At 37.3% G+C, this 21,039-nt stretch overlaps 2 protein-coding genes across 2 annotated transcripts in view; both read left to right on the top strand.

Annotated features, from left to right (window-relative positions):
- Positions 1 to 21,039, top strand: part of ITGA1 (integrin subunit alpha 1) — a 70,216-nt gene that overhangs the window by 6,225 nt on the left and 42,952 nt on the right. The gene's annotated exons all lie outside the window — the stretch shown is intronic.
- Positions 7 to 6,442, top strand: PELO (pelota mRNA surveillance and ribosome rescue factor). Its single transcript, XM_005422010.3, has 2 exons — positions 7 to 365; positions 1,475 to 6,442. Exons 1-2 carry the CDS (start codon positions 63 to 65, stop codon positions 1,904 to 1,906), a joined length of 735 nt encoding a protein of 244 aa, XP_005422067.2. The 5' UTR covers positions 7 to 62; the 3' UTR covers positions 1,907 to 6,442.

Raw genomic sequence — 21,039 nt, 5'->3', positions numbered from 1 at the left:
TGCTGGGGCGCATCGAGCAGGCCTGCGACCCGGCCTGGAGCGCCGATGTGGCGGCCGTGGTCATGCAGGAGGGCTTGGCCCACGTCTGCCTGGTCACCCCGAGCATGACACTAACTCGTGCCAAGGTGGAGGTGAACATCCCCCGCAAGCGGAAAGGGAACTGCAGTCAGCACGACCGGGCGCTAGAGAGGTTTTACGAGCAGGTGATGCAAGCCATCCAGAGGCATATCAACTTCGAGGTGGTGAAGTGTGTACTGGTGGCTAGCCCAGGCTTCGTGCGGGAGCAGTTTTGTGACTACATGTTCCAGCAGGCAGTCAAGACTGACAACAAACTTCTGCTGGAGAACAGGTCCAAATTCCTACAGGTAAGGATCTAAGCAGTTTCCAGAGAGGGTAAAAAGAGGCTTGAGAGTTGTGTGATAATAAAAGGTAGTTACTTGGGAAATAAGTCATTAAAAAATAAATTTCTGACTGAGCATCATGAGGAAATTATTCTCGTGCCTCCCAAAGCATAAAGTGGTTACACATAGTACAGGGATGGTTCCCACCTAGCATACCTTAATGTGGAGTAGAGAAATTTCAAACTCCCTGTAAAGGCATGTTTACTCTTCAATTAAGTGTGAGGTGCAAGTTGGAAAATACTTTGCACTGTTACTTTGTCACACTGTATAGCATGCATGTTTTCTAAAGATGTTTTTTTAAAGTACCTGGATGCGGTATGTGTTAGTTATTACCAAAATTCACTAGAATTTTATTGTTAGTTTTGTACTACATAGTTAAAGGCTGTGTTTTTTTGCTTGTTTCTTAGTGATCTCTGGTTGAGTGAGTGGGGCTTTAGCCTTATACTGAAATAGTCATATTCAAAGCCTAAAATACGTTTTCATAAGGATGCTTATGTTATTTTTGGGTTGGAGTAGGCCTGGGGTGATCTGGGGGCAGGGATAGTGACATGAGTCCCAGTGCTTAATGGTCCCAGTACTTAGGAGACCCAGTGCACCAAGAACCCTCCTTTTCCATGTGTAGCAAGGTGATAACAGAGAGAAGTTTTAATGTAATTCACAGCTTTGCAACCATAATAATTGCACAGATTTGATGCTTTTACACCATATGCCTGCAGTGTTGAGGGGCCTTCCTTTTCTTGAATTCTTTAAAAAAGGGGCTTAGGCTCAGATTTTAGTTTCTTGTTAGTTTCAAGTAGTCTTATCTTAGGAGCTCATATATTTAATCCAGCCTTTGAATAAGAGAGGCTGTTTTCTTGTGCTGCTTGAAAGGCAGTTTAAAGAATTTGGTATAGGCTTTGGGTTGCAGGAGAGAGTTAGAAAAAAATCATATGTTTTTCAAGAAGGACTTAAGTTCCGCAAATAAGCATCAAGATTAATACTACATATCATAGAGGATGTTTGTGATTGGTTAATCAAGAAGATGGTCCTTTTTCTTAAAAAACACCAAACCTTTGACTTTGTTTTCACTCTAGGTCCACTCTTCCTCAGGACATAAGTACGCACTGAAGGAAGCACTCTGCGACCCTGCTGTAGCTAGCCGTCTTTCTGACACTAAGGCAGCTGGTGAGGTCAAAGCCTTAGATGACTTCTATAAAATGCTGCAGCATGAGCCTGACCGGGCTTTTTATGGCCTGAAGCATGTGGAGAAGGCCAACGAAGCCATGGCCATTGACACCCTGCTGATCAGTGATGAGCTTTTTCGGCACCAGGATGTGGCTACCCGTGCCCGATATGTTAAGTTGGTAGATAGCGTACGGGAGAACATGGGCACAGTACGCATTTTCTCCAGCCTCCATGTGTCTGGAGAGCAGCTGGGCCAGCTGACAGGGGTGGCAGCTATCCTGCGCTTTCCTGTGGCAGAGCTCTCTGACCAGGAAGATGAATCTAGCTCTGAAGAGGATTGATAACAGTGACTTCATTCCACAGTTTCTTTTTTGCGTCACGTTGAAATGACATTAAAGGTCCTCCTGACCTGAACATTGCGTGCAGATGTACAATGACATGTAATTAAAAAGTTTTAATAGTAAACATATACACACATATATGTATAGCTTTACTCAGCACACTACTGATGCACACTACCATACATATCTGATGTATGGTAAGAATTATCGGTATGTTGTGCTGAGCTGACTGTTTTTGCAGTTCCGGACCACCAGCAGTACAAGAAACTAATTTGGCTCCCCAGCACTGCTTAGTCTGCATGTTAAGGCAGACTGCCAACTTAGTGAAATATGTAAGAAAAAATAGTAAACTAACAGGGAAACATTCACATTTGACTATTTCTGTTCAAATGCTTGAAAAGAGTATTACGAAACAAATGTAAACTTTTTGGAAAAGCTGTCAAAACTGTGCTTGATCTTCACAGGAGCTCCCTGTTCTTCCTAAGGTGTGTCAAAGGAATTGGGTCAATATCAGCTCTTAGGGCTTTATGTGGTGATGAAGTCTAACCACTTAAATATTTCTGTGAAACACTTGAAGCAGTCTTTCAGCAACGAGACCCTTTAAGTTAACCATTTCTTTGCTAACACAGTAGTACATGCAGGACAAATGGTGACTCTCTGCACCCATTTAGTTACCTTTTTGAATCCTGTTATCTTGGGAAATTGTCCTGAAGACTAATAAGGTGTCATTGACTGTATTCTGCTAAATTGGCATTATTTAGCACCCAGTTCTGGGAAAGTAAAGGAAAAAACTTAGAAAATCAGGACTTCAGTTTCCACAAGGAATCTTTTGATAGCATATAGTTTAGGTAACTTCATAATCTGGTATTCTGTTTTGCATTTCTCTTTAAAAACATACATAAACGGTGATACAGAAATAAAGATGAGAAAAGTATCAAACTTCAGCTTAAGATAGTGGAAACTGTACAAGTGAAAATTACTTTTTCAATTATTTGACCAGCTCAAAATACTGAGAGCCAGAAAGAGTTTTCTTTCTTCACTGAGCCATAAATCTTAGGTTGAGGAAGCAAAAATTGCTTTCAGATTCAGATATAACCTGTGGTTGTATTGTTTCAAACCCAGGTTTGATGATGTTGCTTGTGTGTGTAAATAGACATTCCTTATTTAAATGTGATTGAAGGTGAGAACAGGAACCACAGAAGAATTCTGTGATATGGAAAGTGTTGTAAGAGTGGAACAATAAAAAATAAAATCACCAAAACTCCTAGTCTGGGTAGAATAGTTTTAGGAAAATAATTTTTAAGGATGGTCCCCTATGTTCAAGGTGCCAATCCTCTGAACTTAATACTATCTATTGGTAGCTGAAGCACCAATCTGAACTTCTTGATAGAGAAGTACTTTTGAGTCAGAGCCATCTCCCCTCTTCTACATCATCCACACAGTCTAAGAAATTCTTGAAAAGAACTTGTGTAAGAGCTCTAACACCTCAATTCTTCTTTTGTTGAAAACAAACAAGCCCATTGAGACACTTATTTAAAGTTAGCTTGTACGTGAATTATGTTATTTGAGCTTTACATTTTTGTCTTGAATGGTGTTGGGTGACACAAGTCATAGGATGCTCAGGTAGACTCTGTTTGGCAGTTGTGACTGTTTAAATTTATTTTTTTTAATTTGCCTAAGTTTATTGTACACTTTTTAGCAAGAAAGCACCTTGATTCCTGTTATATCTAGTTTGATGTTAAAAACAGGAAGCAGAAGAAATTGACCAGGAAATATTAATTATAGGCAGCAAATTCAGGCCTTAAATAAACTCGTATCAAAACAAGTCATTCATTTCTCCAAGCTTTTATAGCCTAGGATGGTATAGTAGTATATTTCCTTTTTCTAAGTAATGTCAGTTTGTTGCAGCTGTACACAAATGACATTCTAATTTGTAGTGCATCAGAAATTCTTAGTTTTTCTCAACAAACTCTCTGAAGGACAAATCACTGTTCTTTGGTTGTGGGATGGATTGCTGCTTTATCAGACCAGACTGGTTCCAATTATTCCATTATAAACCAGAAGTTGTGAAGAGTTTGTGCTGAGTACTGCATGATTACAATGGGGGTTTTGTGTTTTGTGCCTGTAGTTACCATCAAGGAAAAGAAGTGGCGATTTTGTTGCATTTTTCTTTCATCTGGTAAGCAAATGTGACGATAGTGATTATTTGAATTATTTACACTCAGAATTAAAATTCTGCCTTCACTATATTTTGTGTAATTTTCTTTTTATTTAGCTATTGCTATCACGTTGTTATGTCTCTGAAAGAAATACTCATGGCATTGCCCAAAGAAGTATGGAAGGGTGGGATTTTTTTTTTCCTTTGGTAAGCATTTTTGTAGTAAAATAAATATACGATCACTATGTATACAAATGCATCCTGTTTCAGGAAACAGCTTAAGGGCTTGGTATTGAACAGGGGCTGTGTTCAGTGCTTGACCTGGCCAATTTCCTGGGTTGCTAGTATCTTCCATGTTTCAAGGAATTTTGAATAGTTGAAAAGTCCATACTGACAAAGTTGCTTGCTCAACGCAGACCTTAGTTTGTGGGTATAGATAAGACTTGCAGAAGAGGCATGCTGTCAGCATATCAAATGAGTGAGTGCTAGAGCCATCGGAAAATATTTTTTGTGTCTATTGTTTGGAACTAAACTAAAAACTGCATTTTGAAGTGTCTCTGTTTTGAAGTGTCTCCAGTTTAGGATTATATTCTGGCATAATTCTGTGAATTAATAGTGTAGTTTAGCTTCCAGTTTTTCTGTGTTCAAAATGAATGAAGACATCGTAGGACTTCCTGAAGTTTGTTACATTTGGTAGGAAGAAAGTTCTAAAAAGTATGAAATTAGATTGATCGTGAACCCTGCTGTGCTAGACAGTGATTCAAATAAATTTATTCAGTTATTCTTTTGCCTCTCTTGCAAATTTGTATTTTGGAACAGGCCCCAGTCTGTTAGTTTTGTGACCTTTGGCATTTAAATCCACTTATCATTTATGCTTTTTGTGGTTGTTAATCAGCTAAAGCTCGGTGCAAAATGCAAGGTCACCACCAGCTAGAGACCAAAATAATCCTACTAATTACAAGTCAAAATAAAAGATAAATCCTTCAGTAAAATTGTAAAGCATTTAACAATATTTGACTAGGAAGTTCCTCATCTCCCTCCTCCTGTCTTTACCCTTGTATAAGTAAAGTGCTAGTAATAAATGATCTTTGGACCACCAATGTAACAAGAGCCCATAGCTCTTCAGTTTAATTTGTGATGGGACTAGACATGATGTTTTTAAAGCTGTGTAAATGTCTAAATTTTCATTTGCAGCTGTTCTCTCACAGGTTAAGTAGCGCTGAATTTTAGAACTAACTTACCCTCTGAAAATTTCTTACAACTTCTGAGCTGCTGACCTTGGTTTGCCTTGTTCAGTGAAGGTATATTATAGCTCAGTTCTCATTGAACTGATAGATCACTTGAGCCTCTCAAACTTCTTTCTGGAAGCTGGATTATAGGTGTAGAAAACTGTACTAATAGCTTGCATATTTTTGATCACCCCTTCCATTCATTTTTCTCTGAGACTTTCATAGCTCTTTTTAAAGAAAAGAAGCCAGTTTCCTAAAGGAATATACACTGAGTTTTGCAGGAAAAACCCCCATATTGTCAGAATGTGTTACTTGAAGCCATATTTCTAGAGTGTGTAGTCTATTGATTCTACAAAAGACCTAAGAAAGCAATTTTTAAAATATGAAGCAGCAACTAGAAGGTCCACAATTAGGAATCCTTGTTTATAACCTAAAATCAGAATCCCTACGGGAGACATAATAAAAAAAAAAAAAAAAGAAGGAATGACTTCAGAAAAGTACTTATTTACTTTTTAATATAGACAGAATTTAAGACTCAATTTTTTTCCTTGCATTGGTTGCTTTAATCTGAAGAAATCTCACTTCTGACTTGATTCAGCAGATAGTGGGGAGAGAGTGGTGGTAGATAGTTTTCCAGTATCTGTCTTTCTCCTGTAATGGCCGCAAATTGCTTTTAGGGTTCATTCACGTTTTGTGTGGGAAGGAAGTATTTTGATGTTTCATTATTCTGCAGATTCGGGGTTAAGAAAATGCCTAACCATTTGGTCTTGTGATAATTATGATTCTTAATTCAGGCTCCGACAGGGATTGAGCCTGGGCTTTTTCAGCAGTGGAAAGAGTAAACACAGGCTGTGAAGCCTCTTGTGTGACAGTTGCCCGAAGACTTGCTGAATAAGTGTCATGTTTAGTCCTGCCACATATTTCATGCTTGACTCAAATAGGGCATTGACTTGTATTTGAGGGAACTGCTTGCATGATACAGAATCTAAAGGAAAGATTCTGTCTTCAGTCTAACAACCAAACTGCATATCCCCTATCAACTTGTGAATTTGACTGTTTTAGATATGCTCTGTAGCTTTCCCGTGGAAAAAAAAATTACTCCTAAGGTGTCTTAACCTACAATAAAGCATGAGGAAAAGGTTTCTGAAATCATGGTTGTTTTTTCTGTTGTCTGAAAATAATTCTTCCTTTTGTCCCACTTGAGAGCTGTATAAGAAACAGAGAGGGGAGTGGTATCAGAGCAGCCATTCTTTCCAAGTCAGTGTCTTCTGGGAAATGCAACATGAAGCAGCAACTTTCAAGCCCTGCCCGGTCTTGTCAGTTTTTTGCTGTATCAGTCTTTAATTTATCGCCCTCTTTTTGGGAAATGCCACATTTACAGCTAGTGTAATTGCTGTCATGCTACTCTAATAATTACTTAGAAGTCAAATCAGAGCTGATCATGAATCCTCTGGCAAAGCAGCTATTCCATTAAAGAATGTTAATTAGTTGAAACCAGTCCTCCTTTTTAGGAATGTACATACCAGACATGATGGGAAGTGTTTTCTCTGGTCCAAAATGGAATTTCTAGTCAAAGCCAAGCCTGGAATAGCAAAGAGAGAGTGTAAGGGGTTTAAGAAGTCAGATGGAACAGAAGATACAAAGCTTAAAGCCCTTTTCTCTTTCATAGTAAACACAAGGCTAAGGTGCTAGCTAACACTAGCTAAAGGTGGTCCCTTTGCTGTCTCTGTCATTGATAAGTACAACTTCCACATTGAGCAAATAGATATATCTTGTCTGAGATATCTAAATCACAGCTGGCTCAGGCATGATGTCTGAAGGAATGAGGGAGGCAATTTTCAGATTTCTGGTCTGAATGTGAAAGGAAAATAATTGAAAACTAGAACTGTTCCTACCAAAAACATTTCTATCTGTAGTTTTTCAGAAAAAAAGCCCTGAATAGTGTTCCATGTTTCAAGAAGATTTTGGACCTGATGTCTACCAGCAAATATGCTTTTGAAGATAGGCAGATCCTTTCCCATGCAGTACTTTTTGTTTGATTAGAACAAATACTTTTAGCACACATTTTACTGAAAGGGTTTGTATGTGAAGATGTGTGTATGTGTTCAGTAAGAGCAAAAGCTAACTTGAATCTCAGCTTGTTGCTTTGATAGCTGCAGGATTGGCTCAAGATGCAGGGTTGATAATTATCTTCAAGATGGGAAGATTTGTTTACTGTAGTAGGAACTTGGTAGCAAGTGATAAATTCAGGAAGTCTGAGAGTTTTTAAATGCTCATGGACATTTCTTTTCATGGTTTCTGAAGCTCTGAAAGCTACAGCAGGTTTTGCTGAAGAAAATTGCCTTTTCTTTGACCTGCATTGTTCAAGTGTTTTAGATAAATAATTTAGTTAAGGTGTGAGAGAAGTTAATTAATTGCATTTGTTTATCTGCCCAAACAGGTACCATAAGACCACTTCCATTTGGTAAAGAGAACTGGTGTATCCCATATAATTTATTCCTCTCCTGTGTGGAAATTTCTGTTCTGAAATAGGTTGTCTGAGAGAAGCTGAAATGGCCTTTGCAGAAACAGCGCTGGGTGAACACTGGCGCTTTGCCAGGACAGTCAAGTCTCCTGAGACACTGGCTGCCCTTGCTGCAAAGCTGTATGTAGGGGCTACTGGGACAGCAGTGATGAGAGGCAGAAAAAGAGCAGCTGTCTCCTGAGAGAGCTGTTCCAAGTTCCAGAGCTGTGAGGAAAGATGAAAAGCTGTGGTTTAATGGAAAACATGAGATGCTGTTTTGGGTATGTGACTTCTTCCCCAAAGGGAGACGCAGTGAATGTTTGAAATGTCTGAACTCAGTTCTAACAACTCATGCTAGGCTGAGGGTAAGATGCCAGCTGATGTGATTAAGCTCTCTGTGTGTGTGTCTGAGGGAGAGGAGCTTTGAGCCTGAGACAGACCCTAGAGATACTGAGACCTTGCTAATCTTCTCACTATGGAGTAATTTCCGGCCACCCTTCTGCTGTATCTGAGGCTTGTGAAAGACTGTCTTTGTTTTCCTTTCATACCTGTCTGAAAACCACCTTCTTTTTCAAAAATACTGCTTTGTGAAACAAACACCTCACTGTGTTGTGTTGGCAGTCTGTGTGATAAGCAAAGGAAAAATTTCCAGCCAGACATTAAAAAAACCTCAAACCAAGAGAAGCTGATTGAAATAAACCTTACAGGCTTTCTGAGAGGGTACCTTGTGAGAAGAAAAAGAGAAAGACAGATGAAACCATACGTAGCAAGGTTTGTTGGTGGTTTTTAACAGTTTTCAGGTCACTTCAGCTGAGATGAAAAACTGGTAAGTCAAATCAGTCAACTGAAAGGCTTTTAAACCTTTTCTCAAGAAAACCCCAGAAATCAGTTGTTAAAACTCTGTTAGTACACAGTCAAGCATTGTGTTCTTGATAAATTATGACTGCCTAAACTGTTTCAAGCTGTCTGCATTTGTTTTATCCAAGTGTAGATTTGCATGGTCCTGTTTATTGCTCTTATGAGATAAAGTATTTTGTTATGAACAAAGATGAGTGTTTAGAAAAAACAAAATTAATGCTGACAACTGTGAGTCAAGTCCAAATTTCATAATTTTGAAGACTTGTCTTTCTTTTCTAAATAGGTAATAGAATTTTATGGGTGATGTGGGTTTTTGGTAAGAGTGTGGAAATTGTCACTGAAAAAAATGCTTAGGGCTTTAGGCAGTTGTAATTTGAATTTGAGCTTTTTTGCTTATTTCTAGAACATTTTTAAAACTATTTTGTTTCCCTACTTTAAGCACTTTTATTTTGACATAAGGACTGGCAAGAAATAAATGTATGTTAGAGAGCAGAACGTTCCTACTACTGAAAAAATGAGAAGCTGGAACAGCCTTCCTGTCAGAAAAAAATCAGAGCAAAAGGTCACTTTTTTATGGAATTTGTTTACCCTGAGAAATGTGATATAGTTAACAGTAACAGATAGGAATCAGTTCATCAGTCCTGTACCCATGTTTGGAACAGAAGCAGAGCACTTGCTGGTTTTATTTCATCGGAGCGTTGTGTTGCCCTGTTTATATCTGTTCGATTCTTAGCATATATGTTCACACTGCATCTCGGCAATTGCACCAGATTTCACCACAACACTGACCTCCTGTGAGACAGGCATAAGCTGTTTGAGCTAATGATGCAAAAATGCTTAGATTATGTACCTGATGAGGGCTTAATGAGTACTTTCCTTTCCATCTCTGCCAGTTAGATGTCTGCCAGGAGCTGTAAATGCTATTAAAAAATAATTTTGGGGTGCTTTATTTGTAAATAGGCATTAGACTGAAGTCAGTGATCATTAAGTGTGTTTCCTTTAGAAAACATGTTTTCTCCAGTAATTCTTAAGTGAGCAGCTATGAGCTGGTCCTCTGTATCTATCAGCACAGCTTGCTAAAGTCTGTTTCTTACAAAGGCAACTGTGGTATCCCATAAAAAAGCAACTGTGGTATCCAAAGGGCTGTAGACCAAAAAGAACAAAAAGACCTCAGCATCAGAACTGCTGTGCTGCCTCATAGCTGGCCAGGAAGGAAAAGCTGGAAGTGATCTGCCTGACTGCTGCTGAAACTATAGTTGAGGTGCTACTTGCATAAGACTGATGTTAAATCTGTGGTAAGGTAGCACATACATGCAACAGTAGTAGTGTGGGATTTAAGTTGGTGGCACAAGGTTCATTTGTACCTTTTTAGGAGGTCCTTTTTTTAGCACTTGCAGATCCCATTCACTTTAGAAGACTGAGTCACTTTTAAATGACCGAGAACTGATCTTAGTTGTGCAAACTTCAATTCAGCTTGGACGGTTTCCTCACTATTAAACTTGCATGGTAGTTCTCTGAGGGTGATGCAGATGTTTGAAAGAAAGAGTAGCAGGTTCTTTATGGAACTCCTGGTATCACGAGGATACTTTCAGAATAGGCCTGGTTCAGATAGATATCTTTAAAATCATGGGTGTACTTCAGTCCTGTGGGTGGGAAATGAAAGTTATTAGTGCCAGTAATTCATGTAGAAAACTCTATCTTAAACTGCATCTAAAAAACAGGATGTTTTTCTACCTCTAGAATCCAGCTCTAATTTTTGGGGGGGAAACAAACCTTCCTTTTATAATCTCTTCATGGCTGGTTCCAAATTTCCCTGAATTGTTTATTGGCAAATAAAAATTAACATTTGCAGTAAAAAGACCTAAGATTAATTTTGCAGTCCTTTCAACTAGCTTATCCCTACAGTAGTGATACAACAAAAGTTCATGCTGTTACTGATACTTGAGTGCCAGAGTCTTTAAAAATTAGTAGATATTGTTGGTGATACATATTATGCTAAAGTTTTCAGTATGTTGCCAGTTGGTATCGATAATATATGATGAAATGACTTTTGGAGAATTCATTAGCTTTTCACTTAAAGAAAAATTATCTTGACCGTAAAAATATACCACATAAAAGAAGAATATTAAAAGCCAATAAAATTTTGCTGCAGTTTTTAAAATTGGTTTGTTTTCCAACTGCACTGTGAAATGACAATGAAATAGTCACCAATCTTGACCATATTCTATTCCACACATATCCCTCATAATTATTACAGGGAATAAGTTTCTTGTTAGAGGTGCGTCTTCTGTTCTTATTTCAAGAGTGATACTGATGGAAAGTTGCTATTTTGGTTTTGTCTTTTTTTCTCATGGTCATAGATGAACACTGTATGCCAATTCTGGCTTACTGTTATAGGAATCCGTTTACAGAAAGTTCCATTTTATCTGTTGCCTGTAAATTATGCTCACCTCACAGGTAAACTGAAGATGAACTGCTATCATATGACACATCAAGATGTGGAAGTCCTTGTGATTATCTTGGACCATAAGATGAGCTAAGCTGCAAAATACCTTCTGCAGCAACCTTACAAAATCACTAATGCAATACCAGGTGTTCTTTTGGTCTTCTTTGACCAAATGAGTAAACTTTTTTTCCTTAGGGTGCTGTGTTTTGCATGGTATGTGTGTGGTTTTTGTAACCTTTACTAGATTAGGCAGCTATTTTTATGGTTAAGTCCATGGAAAATTTGATTTAATGATCACTGTGGTAATTTGCTGTTCCACATTCTTATCTGCTTGGATTTCTCGATTCCAAGTAAACTTCATGTTATCACAGAGCAATGTTCTTTAAATTGTCCAGTACAATAAAAGATTTCTCATCACAGTTAATTCATAGGTAGGGACGACTAAGGAAACAAACTGGCTGAGGATTATCTTCTCTTTTAGCAGTGAAAAGTCATAGACTTCAAATAAGGAGTGCTCTGTATGTCGTAGTAGAAAGTCGCTACAGTGATCACTCGTGCTGGCACATGCTTGGAACGGGCTCAGGATTTCGCAATGACCAGGTCAGACCTGATCTGTGCAAACACACAGTGCCTGCTCCCTCATGCTTATGCAGGACAGGCTGGTTCTCCCTGCAGGCTTTTCAGTGTTGTGCAGTTGGGGATGAAGAGGCATTTCCATCTGACCTTGTGTGAGAGCACTAGCATCTGGGGACCATTCATAGAGAAATTCCAACATTTCAACAAATATGTGACTTATTTTCCATTATTGCCTATAGCAATCTCTTATCAACTATATTCTCACTGTAGCAATTTTTTGGTTACCAACAGGAGAAAAAGTTTTTTAAAAAATAAATCTTGAACAATATTATTGACAGTGCATTTGATGCATCACAAAGAATTAACATAGGCAATAGAAAAAAGGAATTATTCAGACGATAGTTCATATTTTCAGTCCAAGCTCCATGTCAAGCATTTTTAAACTTCAAAATTTTCCTTCAGCAGCAGTAGGTTTATCCCTTACTTTCCAGTTCTTCTCTCAAAAAGCTGTGCATACAATTGTTTAATTATTTTTTTGTTTCTTTCAACTTTACTACGGTATTTAACATAAGTAAAGGAATTTTCTGTGTTAGACTGTCCTAGTGTTTCCCTGTATCTTTGAGATGGAATTCAGTTTAGTGAATATCATTTTGATTTATGGTTTTTCTGGAACTTGTTAGCCTTACGTAACAAATTTGTCTGAAGAATAAAGTAAGTCTTAGTGCTAAGAAGCACTGTAAAATTTAAGAGTTTTCAGGTCTCTGCTGTATTATGGGAATACATACAAAAAGGGAAACAGAACTCTACTTTATCTAGCCATGGCATAAGAAGCTGCAGTAACATTGTGCTTTCTTACAGTACTAAAACGTGGTTCAGCTAGAAATGAACTGATGTGTTGCAATGAAAATTATGATAGCTGTTTTATTATGGGAAATAATAGGTAAATTGTCTCTATACATCTTGGCTATACTTTGCAAGTTGATTTTTTCTTTTAATGTATGTGTCTGAGATCTAATTCTAAAGTGTGTCTCTGCCTCATTTGTCTCTGTCATTTTTGTTTGGTCAAGCTTTCTTCTTGCATTTGGGTTTTTTCCCCCTCCAACTATGCAGTGAGGGGTTTTTCCCCCTCACTGCATAGAAAAATTGTTTAAGAGCGAAGGAAAAACTTATAAGCTTCCATCTTTTCCCTTCCATTGTACTCCAAAAGAAATTGGATCACTGCCAAATTGATATTGATGCATTTTCTAGAGACAATCTATGTTTTTGTTGTACTATGTAAAAACTGGCTTAGATTTGATGGTCTATGAATGTGAAAAGGTCATATCAGGGTATTTGCACTTCCTTTTGGAGGATTTCTTCTCCTCCTGAAGCTTTGAGTAATTTGATTGGGAGCAAGCCAATGATTATGCTGAGCCTAAGGCAATGAAAGACAGGAGTTAGTAGTCATTGTGAAGTAAAGGAACGGAAAAAAGTTTTACTAGCTTAAGACTTTGAGAAAAATTACCTGAAAATCTCTAAAATAATTGGAGGAGGAAATGAAAGGGTGAAGGAATCAAGTCTGGTAAAAAATTAATTTTCCTTCATCCATGTCACAAATGGAGTGATATACTTCACTCATAGGAGTGAAACTCCAAGATATGTTATTGATATAAAACAGTGAGTTGACAAAATTCAGTGTTAAATGTGATGGTGATTTAACAAGTTTTGATGGCAAAGTATACTTGACTAACAGTGTAGAGGACAGAGACACATAAATCTATCAGGGAGACTTTGCTGTTCTGCCATGAGGTTCAGAAAGGACTCCCTTGCTTTCTAAACTCCTCTCAGAGAGGAATCAATCCAGGTCCAGCTAGATCCTCTCCTGGTTCTAGACTTGGTCAATGCTTATGTCCAGAGGATGGTACGTGCACAATCAATCCTCTGTAGCACTTATCTGAGAGTTTAGCATGCTGTTAATCACTTACTGAGAATGTGCTGCTGCAAGGAGTCTTTCAATTACTCAAGGGGTAATCTTGAGAGGTCCCTTCTCAGGGAGAGAAAGGCGCAGTCCTGGCAGGGAGATAGTTGCATGGGTTTTCAGTTAGGCATTATTTTTTGCATCAGTTCTCAGATTATCATATTTTCCACAAAGTTTGAAAGGAATTTCTGTCCTGGGGCATTTTATAGATAGCTGGCTTTAAATTTGATGGAGTAGACTGGTGAAGCATAGGCTTATCAGATAGAGTAACTTGTTTGGGAGCCCTTTCTGGTGCAATGGTTCACATTCTCTTAAAGTCTATTTAGATTTTTTTTTTATACGTAAGTAACAGCATGGTGGCAATTTATCTACCTTCAGAAGTGCATTGATTTGCCTGCAGTGTTAAGCAATTTTTCTCAGTTTTGGCAGTTTTTTTTTTCAAAGATAACTTGCAAGTTGCTAAGGAAAAAAAACAAGTACAAGGCATGGATTCAAAAGAAACTTAAAAATATGTAGACAATGTCATTTTCAATTCACATTTGAACACTGACAAGTAGTGATTTCCTCAAATCAAAGGATTCACCAGTGTCATGAGTATTCAGGACTTTCTTTTTCCTTAGTTCCTATATTAGCATACTAAAATTGTGAAAGATGTAGGCCATGTTGCATGATGGTGAAAGACACCAGTCTCCATCTTCTCAAAATAAACCTCAGTTGAATCACAAATGACTTGTACTGTTGAACATGTATTTCACTTTCTGCCTTGAAATTCCTTGAAATAATTCTATAGCCTTGCATGTGGTTTTTTTCAACTCTGAGGTAAATTCAGTTTTGAAAACTCTGTATTAAAAAAATGCACCTGTGATTCAAAGATACATTTACAACAATTATAACCAATTGCTAACATAATAAAGTGGCACTATGTAAGAATGGTCATACCATTTTTTTTGACCAGACAGTGTTGACCTTCTCAATCTTTTTTGCTACCTATTGCACAAGCCAGTATAACTTTGGATTGAATCATAGACAGAAAGTTAGATGAACTATGGTTCAAAGTGACATTATATACATGATTTGGTAAGATAGAAAAGGTATGGCAGCTATTTTCTTAAGAATGAAAAAAAAATTCGTTTTGCTTCCTCCCATTAAGCAAGTGTCACAGAATTTCATTTTGTAGGAAACATGAAATGAAAACTTAGAAATTTTCATTAACTATTTCACATTATATGAAAAATAGCACTCTTGCTATAGCACTCTTGATATTCAATTACCATCATACTGTTTTAAAAGAAACAGTAAGGTTCATATTGGATCTACTTAGGTGGGTTTTTTTGGCTAAGAGCAACAAAATTTACCTGTAATACATAAAGTATGCTTGTGTGGAAAAAAGCCCAACTAGCAGTGTGAAGTCAAATGAAAAATGACTGTGGAAGAAGTGGCTTTGTGACTTGGTATCTTGTGTGTCCTTCAGCACAAGGTGTACTTGACCTACCATGCTGGTTTCAAGAAGGCTGCATGATGGAAAGCTTACAGAACATCAGCCAGAAAAGCTGGGATTCATCATAACTGAACTAGTGGTTGTAGAAAACCAAATTAAATGTCCTATTTGACTCTTACTGATGAGTTTTATTTCAGAAAACAACATACATGTTCATTTTAGCTACGGTTTCTGCCTGGAATATGAGGCTTGCACATAAAGCTATATGGTAGGAATTGAAAGTTCCAGTGGGGGGGCTTATGAGGAATGGTCTTTGATAGCAAAGGAGGATGGACATCGTGGAAATACAAAAATTGTAGGAACTTGTATGGAGTTAAGTGTTGATGGAAGAACTACATCCCAAAGATGGACTGGAAATGGTTGGAAACAAGATAAATCATTTTGTAGGAGTTGTTTCACTTCCATCAAGCTGCTAAATTTGCGAAGACTGTACATCTCCACAAATTGAGAAGCAGACCTCATAAAGTTCTTTGTATGTGACTGCATATTTCTAAGGCTTTTTTCTTTCTTTTGTGAGAAACTGAAAAGTGCTAAGCATTGTGAAGATGAGAGGGCCACTTCCCAAATTTTGTACAAAACAGTTTTATTGTGATTAGTGCTAATTGAGTAGGGGACATATTCTTGGTCTCTGCCATTATATTTCCAAAAGTTTTGCCTGTTACATTGTGTTATTCATTTGGTACTGCATTACAAAGCATTAATTCAGTATATTTTCAGACTTGATACTGCATTATAAAGCTATTTTCCAACACAAAATACTTAGTACAAAACCAGTAAAGAGAGCTTTATTTAATGGGTTGTACAAAGCATTTAATTGGTTTTGAAAAGCGTTTGGCTACTGCATCTGGAATTACTTTCAAATATATATTTCTTGGTCTTCTGTGGTATTTATCTACTTTTAATAAGAAGTGTTTTATTAATTATTCAGTCTCTTTCCAGAAAGTCAGTCTTTTGCTCTTCAAAGGTTAAAGATTAAAGAAAAAATGCCAGAGGCAAAATCATACAAAAGTTCTTTTGTAGCCCTGAAAAATAAAAGGCTCAATTTAAGCACTACTGAAAAAGTGTCTGAAGTTGATTCTTTTTTTATATATATACAGCTTTATTTGAAATATGTTGATATTTAGCCAGGCAGAACTGAATGCAACAAGAGCTCCTGCCTCAGCCTTCTTGGCCTTTTGCAGTAAGACCAGACCACTGTGGCCCCTGAACTCACAGACAGCAATTGTACAACACTGTCGTATTTTCTTCCACTTGGCATGTCAGTGGCTAAATCTCTTTTTCATAGGAAAAGGCTGTGTAATTCTGCATTGACATTATCACAAGTGAAGCAAAAAATGAAGTGTGTAGATTTCCTGGTCCAGCAAATAATCCACTTTCACATGTTTGAGCCGTGATTTTAAAAACAGCATTTCTGTAGTTATCACTTTTCAAGTAGAAGTGTGCTTGCTACCAGCCAGGTGCAGCCCAGCCCTGACCCAAGTGCACGGTGTTGTGTTGGTGCAGCTAAGGGATCCAGCTTTGAGGAGGTTTTATTTCCTGAGGCTCAGTGCTGTGTGTACTGGAGGACACAGTTTGTTCTCTGCAGCTGGCTTGATTGCAGCTAGCTGAGAGCTGCAGCTCAGGCTTGCAGGTGCCAATATACAGTGGTATCAATTTCCTCAAATGTAAGAGTTTTCAAATTGCAGAGCATGATACTGTCTGTCACCATTTTGAAAATAAGCTTTTGTGGGAGGCCACAATAATGCTTCCCTCAATGAGTCACATTTACCAGCATCCTGCCTGCATCCTTTTGTGTTGATTTGTTTCATAGGTTTTCTAAGACAATGAGGCAGGTAGTCTTTGCAACATCAATGTAAAACACTGTTGAAGGCAGTCAGTTACTGTCTTACAATTAGGACACCTTTTCTAATAACACCTAGCTTTCAGTACACTGTGATCACATGCACAGTTCCCTGTTGCTATATTGTGCACCTGTTCTGTTTGCAAGTTCTTAAAATATCTTTACAATACCATAGATTGTAGTACATGCCGTACAAGCATTAAGGCAATTTTTCTTTTTATTTATTTTCCAAGATATCTAAAGATATGAGAACTCCATAAAACACTTTAATCTTATTTTAGTCTTCAGTTTAAATTTCTGCATTCTCTCTTATATTCCAAGATGGAGACAGTCTTATTTTTATAACTTTTTTTTTTAAATTTCCCAATGTTTTCCAATTGTGCATGCTTATGAATAACATTTCTACTTGTTTTGGTGTGCTCCTTGCTGCACCTAGAACTGCTTTGTTTCAGTCTCCTGCAAAATGCAGATGAATTGATAAAAACAAGTGCTATAGCAGTAAGTGTGAAGTGAAGCAAAAAATAACTTTTTAACCACATGCTGGTAGGGAGAAGTACTGCATAGCCAATGTGTTAGCCTTGTCCAATGCTAAGTGTAAATTCATCCTTTCCTGTTTTTGAAAGAAAACCTTTGTACTTCTTGGTATAAACTCTACAGAGGTTGTTATTTGCTACAGACCACGCACAGTTAAAATATCATAACTCAATTTATTCTTCTCTTGTCTAAGTTGGTCTTCATAGTGCCATTTATTGGGGGTGATTTGTGGTGATCTATTTTTCATCAGTAAAGAACCAGGTGTTAGACTTTTTTTCTACAGTTTGGGTTATGTTTATATCCACCTTTTTAGGAAAATAAGGGTGCCAATTCTGTGTTTGTAAGGTTAGAGTGGCCAGCCAGGCAATATGCTTGTGAACAAGCCCCAGAAAAATCTGGTTTTGCATGGTTTGGAGGCAGAGTAACTATCCAGACAGCACAGACGTTTAGTTAAAAGAACTCATTAAATAAAACAGAAAAGAATTTATTAGTGCTACTGGACAAGTATGAGCTACTACTCCAGGTTTGTAACAGAAATAATATTTGTGTTGTCGTCTTGGTAACTGAATGTTAACTTTTCATGTATAGGTACAAGCTGTGCTAAGCAAAGAATGGCACACGTATCAGCTCGTGTTCTGCTCAGTGTAAATCAGTAGTGAGAGGGACATTGTCCCAGGTTTTTCTGCAGTGCCTCATTTCTTGTAGAACATGAAGATGAAACTGGAACTTCAGTTTTAACCTTTGAGAAACTTTTATACTTTGCATTTCTGAACTGTGTCAGTCAATTTTGGTCTGTTCACAGTCATTCTGTTGACACAACATGAAATAGTTCAAAATCCTAATTTACCTACATTATTTGTGATTAAGTCAAATACTATGTTCCTTATGAATTTTTTTTCACCTTAATTCCCACAGTTCTGAAGAGAATCCTCTCCAACTTCCCTGTAGTTCTCCTTTTTCCAGTGCTTCTGCCAACACTCTTCTTAATTCATACACAATTTAGCTAGAAACAGTAGAGAATGCATACCATCTTAGACAGAAACTGGAAGTTTGAAAGAGTTCAAGCTAGATATTATTAATAATATCATTTTCACAGTCACAATCAGTAATGTTTTTATATGTTCTGAATCATTAGCTCCTGTGTACAGCGTTTTCTCTACTAAACCATGAAGTAAAGCATGAAAGCCAAGCTGCCATAAATCAGTAGATTATTGTTAGCTAGATGTATAATGTAACTCACTGTAAACTCCACTTCTCCATTTATCATCTGCAGATTTGAACATCTCTTTGGCTTGTAAGATTTCTTTTACAGGATCTGTGGAAAATGCATCAAGCTACCTTTAAATACATTAATTATCTGTAAGTTAATTTTACACTGTTTATCTTGACCCTTTAATGCAAAAACATTATGCTTGTAATGTTTCAAAGCCCATAGAGCACAAAGAAGGCTATGCAGTACATTTGCGTATTAAAATATGCCGAACAGTTTGTGAGTGAAGTCAAACGTCAAAGCATCTGGTGTCTGGCTAAGATAGAAGGGGAAGATGAGAGAGTAAGAGCACAGCCATCAAGATCATATTTTGTCCAGTATCATGTCTGCAGGAGTACACATAAGCAGATAGCTACAGACAAAATGTAACCACGCAGAGGAACGTATGTTATGTTCCTCTTCCAGTTTCCAAGTATCTCCAGCTAAAGGGATTTCCTGAACCAGATGTGCATTCTGTGTGGGTTGTAAACTGCAGTGGTTTTGTCTTCCATTGAGTTATTCAGATCCCCATTAAGCTCATTACATTTAGCCTCCAAGGCTAAACAAGGCTGCCAACAAGTTCTACCAGTTTGTTCTGTGTGTGGAGTCACCACCTCAGTTTTATTTCTGACCAGTCTGGCCCATCTAGCTTCTTTTGGTTCATCTAGCTTTATTTTTTTAAAAGAAGGCATTATTGTTGTTGATTCTAATTTGACCTTACTCATAAGCATGAGGATTTGGGTTGTTGGTAGTAAATAGCTGGCATTTTTTACTCGTCTACTTACTAGCATTTCGTATTTTCAGCTGTTATGAGGATTAGAAACACATGCATTAAAATTAAGATATTTGTGAATGTTACATAACCAATTCAGGGAACTTCAAGAACAATTCCTGTAATGACTACAGGGTAAAAATCCATAGTTGTCAATACTACATCACTGTGATGAAGCTCCTCATCTATCAGCAGATGATAAAATAATGGTGGAGGATATCATGGTGAAGTGAACAGAGTACAGGGTGCCCATGTAACTTTTGGCTGCTTCAGGAGAAATCAAATTCCAAAGGGCTGGAATTTGTGGCCTTTGTTATTTCATATCATGATATGTGCTGAACATCATCATAAGGTGAGAAAGGAGAAGAGTGTGCCTCTAAGGACCTCTAGAAGGATGTTCTGTCCTTCTCAAAGTGAACAGACCTCTGGAGATCATTAAGAGAGGAGTTGACGTGGGTATATTTTGTTTCTACATTTCTTCTTGAACTAAATAATGGACGTAGTTACTTTAGCAGGTGACTCATTAGTACAGTTTCATTGTCTAGGAGGTAGATTGTGAGTGTAAAGACACAGTTGCAATTCCTTATATGGCTTGAAAAGTAACAATAGCAATTGGTATTACTCTTTTAGTAGTAAATTTCAGTTTTTACTGAAACTTAACAAAAGAAGACTTGAACTAATGATAACTTGATTGAATTCCTAAAAATTGGGTTTGTTCATTTTAATTCTACTGGAATGACTGAGAACAGGGGAGGAAAATGCCTATTGCATATGGACAGGCATAGCAGAATTTCTTTAAGCATGAATGTTTAAGGGAGACAAAATTCTTTTCCACCTAATTATTTCCCATCAGACTGTCAATGATTAATTTTTTCTTATCATTTGCAGTGAATATTTTCTGAAGAACTAATCTCTGTTTTAGTTTGTTTTCACTTCTTTACATTTCCTGACTCTGACTGGAGGAAGAAAAACTAAAATAACACAAATTAAACTTTTCCTTTTTTTGCTGTCCAGTGAAACTGGAAATACTTACTAAATGACAAATGGTCTTCTGTGATAATTTTACTGCATTAAGCAGGAAATAAGATGCTGAGAGAGACAGATTAGCATTGACCACTTGGGAGCTTAATTATAGTAACAAGCCTTCCATGAGAATTTTGTCAACTCAATAGTGAGTAACACAGATGTGGTTTAGCAACTGGAAATTATTTAGATATTTTGACTTGCAGCAAGTATTGGATATTTGGGTATTTTTATGTAACTGTTAAGTGTCAGCAAATGCTCATGAAATGCTTCTTGAAAATTAAATGAAATTTGTGTATATTTGTGGTTTTAAGAAGTCTTAATGTTCTACAAATTCACCTAATTTTTGACTCTTGTGAATTAAAGCTGTATAATTAAATATACAGCTCTGCAGCAGCAGAGTCAGTGGTTAATTTTGAAACTGATCTATAGGACAAAGATGGAAGAGAGCACTACAAGAAATAGTAAATGCGGAAGAGATAAATAACCT

This window comes from Geospiza fortis, unplaced genomic scaffold (genome assembly GCF_000277835.1).
Source record: "Geospiza fortis unplaced genomic scaffold, GeoFor_1.0 scaffold443, whole genome shotgun sequence".
In the NCBI taxonomy this organism is placed as follows: domain Eukaryota; kingdom Metazoa; phylum Chordata; class Aves; order Passeriformes; family Thraupidae; genus Geospiza; species Geospiza fortis.
The sequence above is the reverse complement of the archived record's forward strand: the minus strand, read 5'-3'. Positions and strand labels throughout refer to the sequence as shown.

Excerpts from the sequence above, each read along its gene's own strand:
- PELO (XM_005422010.3), top strand. The coding sequence starts at position 63 with ATGCAGGAGGGCTTGGCCCACGTCTGCCTGGTCACCCCGAGCATGACA. Across the intron at positions 366-1,474 it reads ACAGGTCCAAATTCCTACAG|GTCCACTCTTCCTCAGGACA; the intron begins GTAAGGATCTAA and ends TTTTCACTCTAG.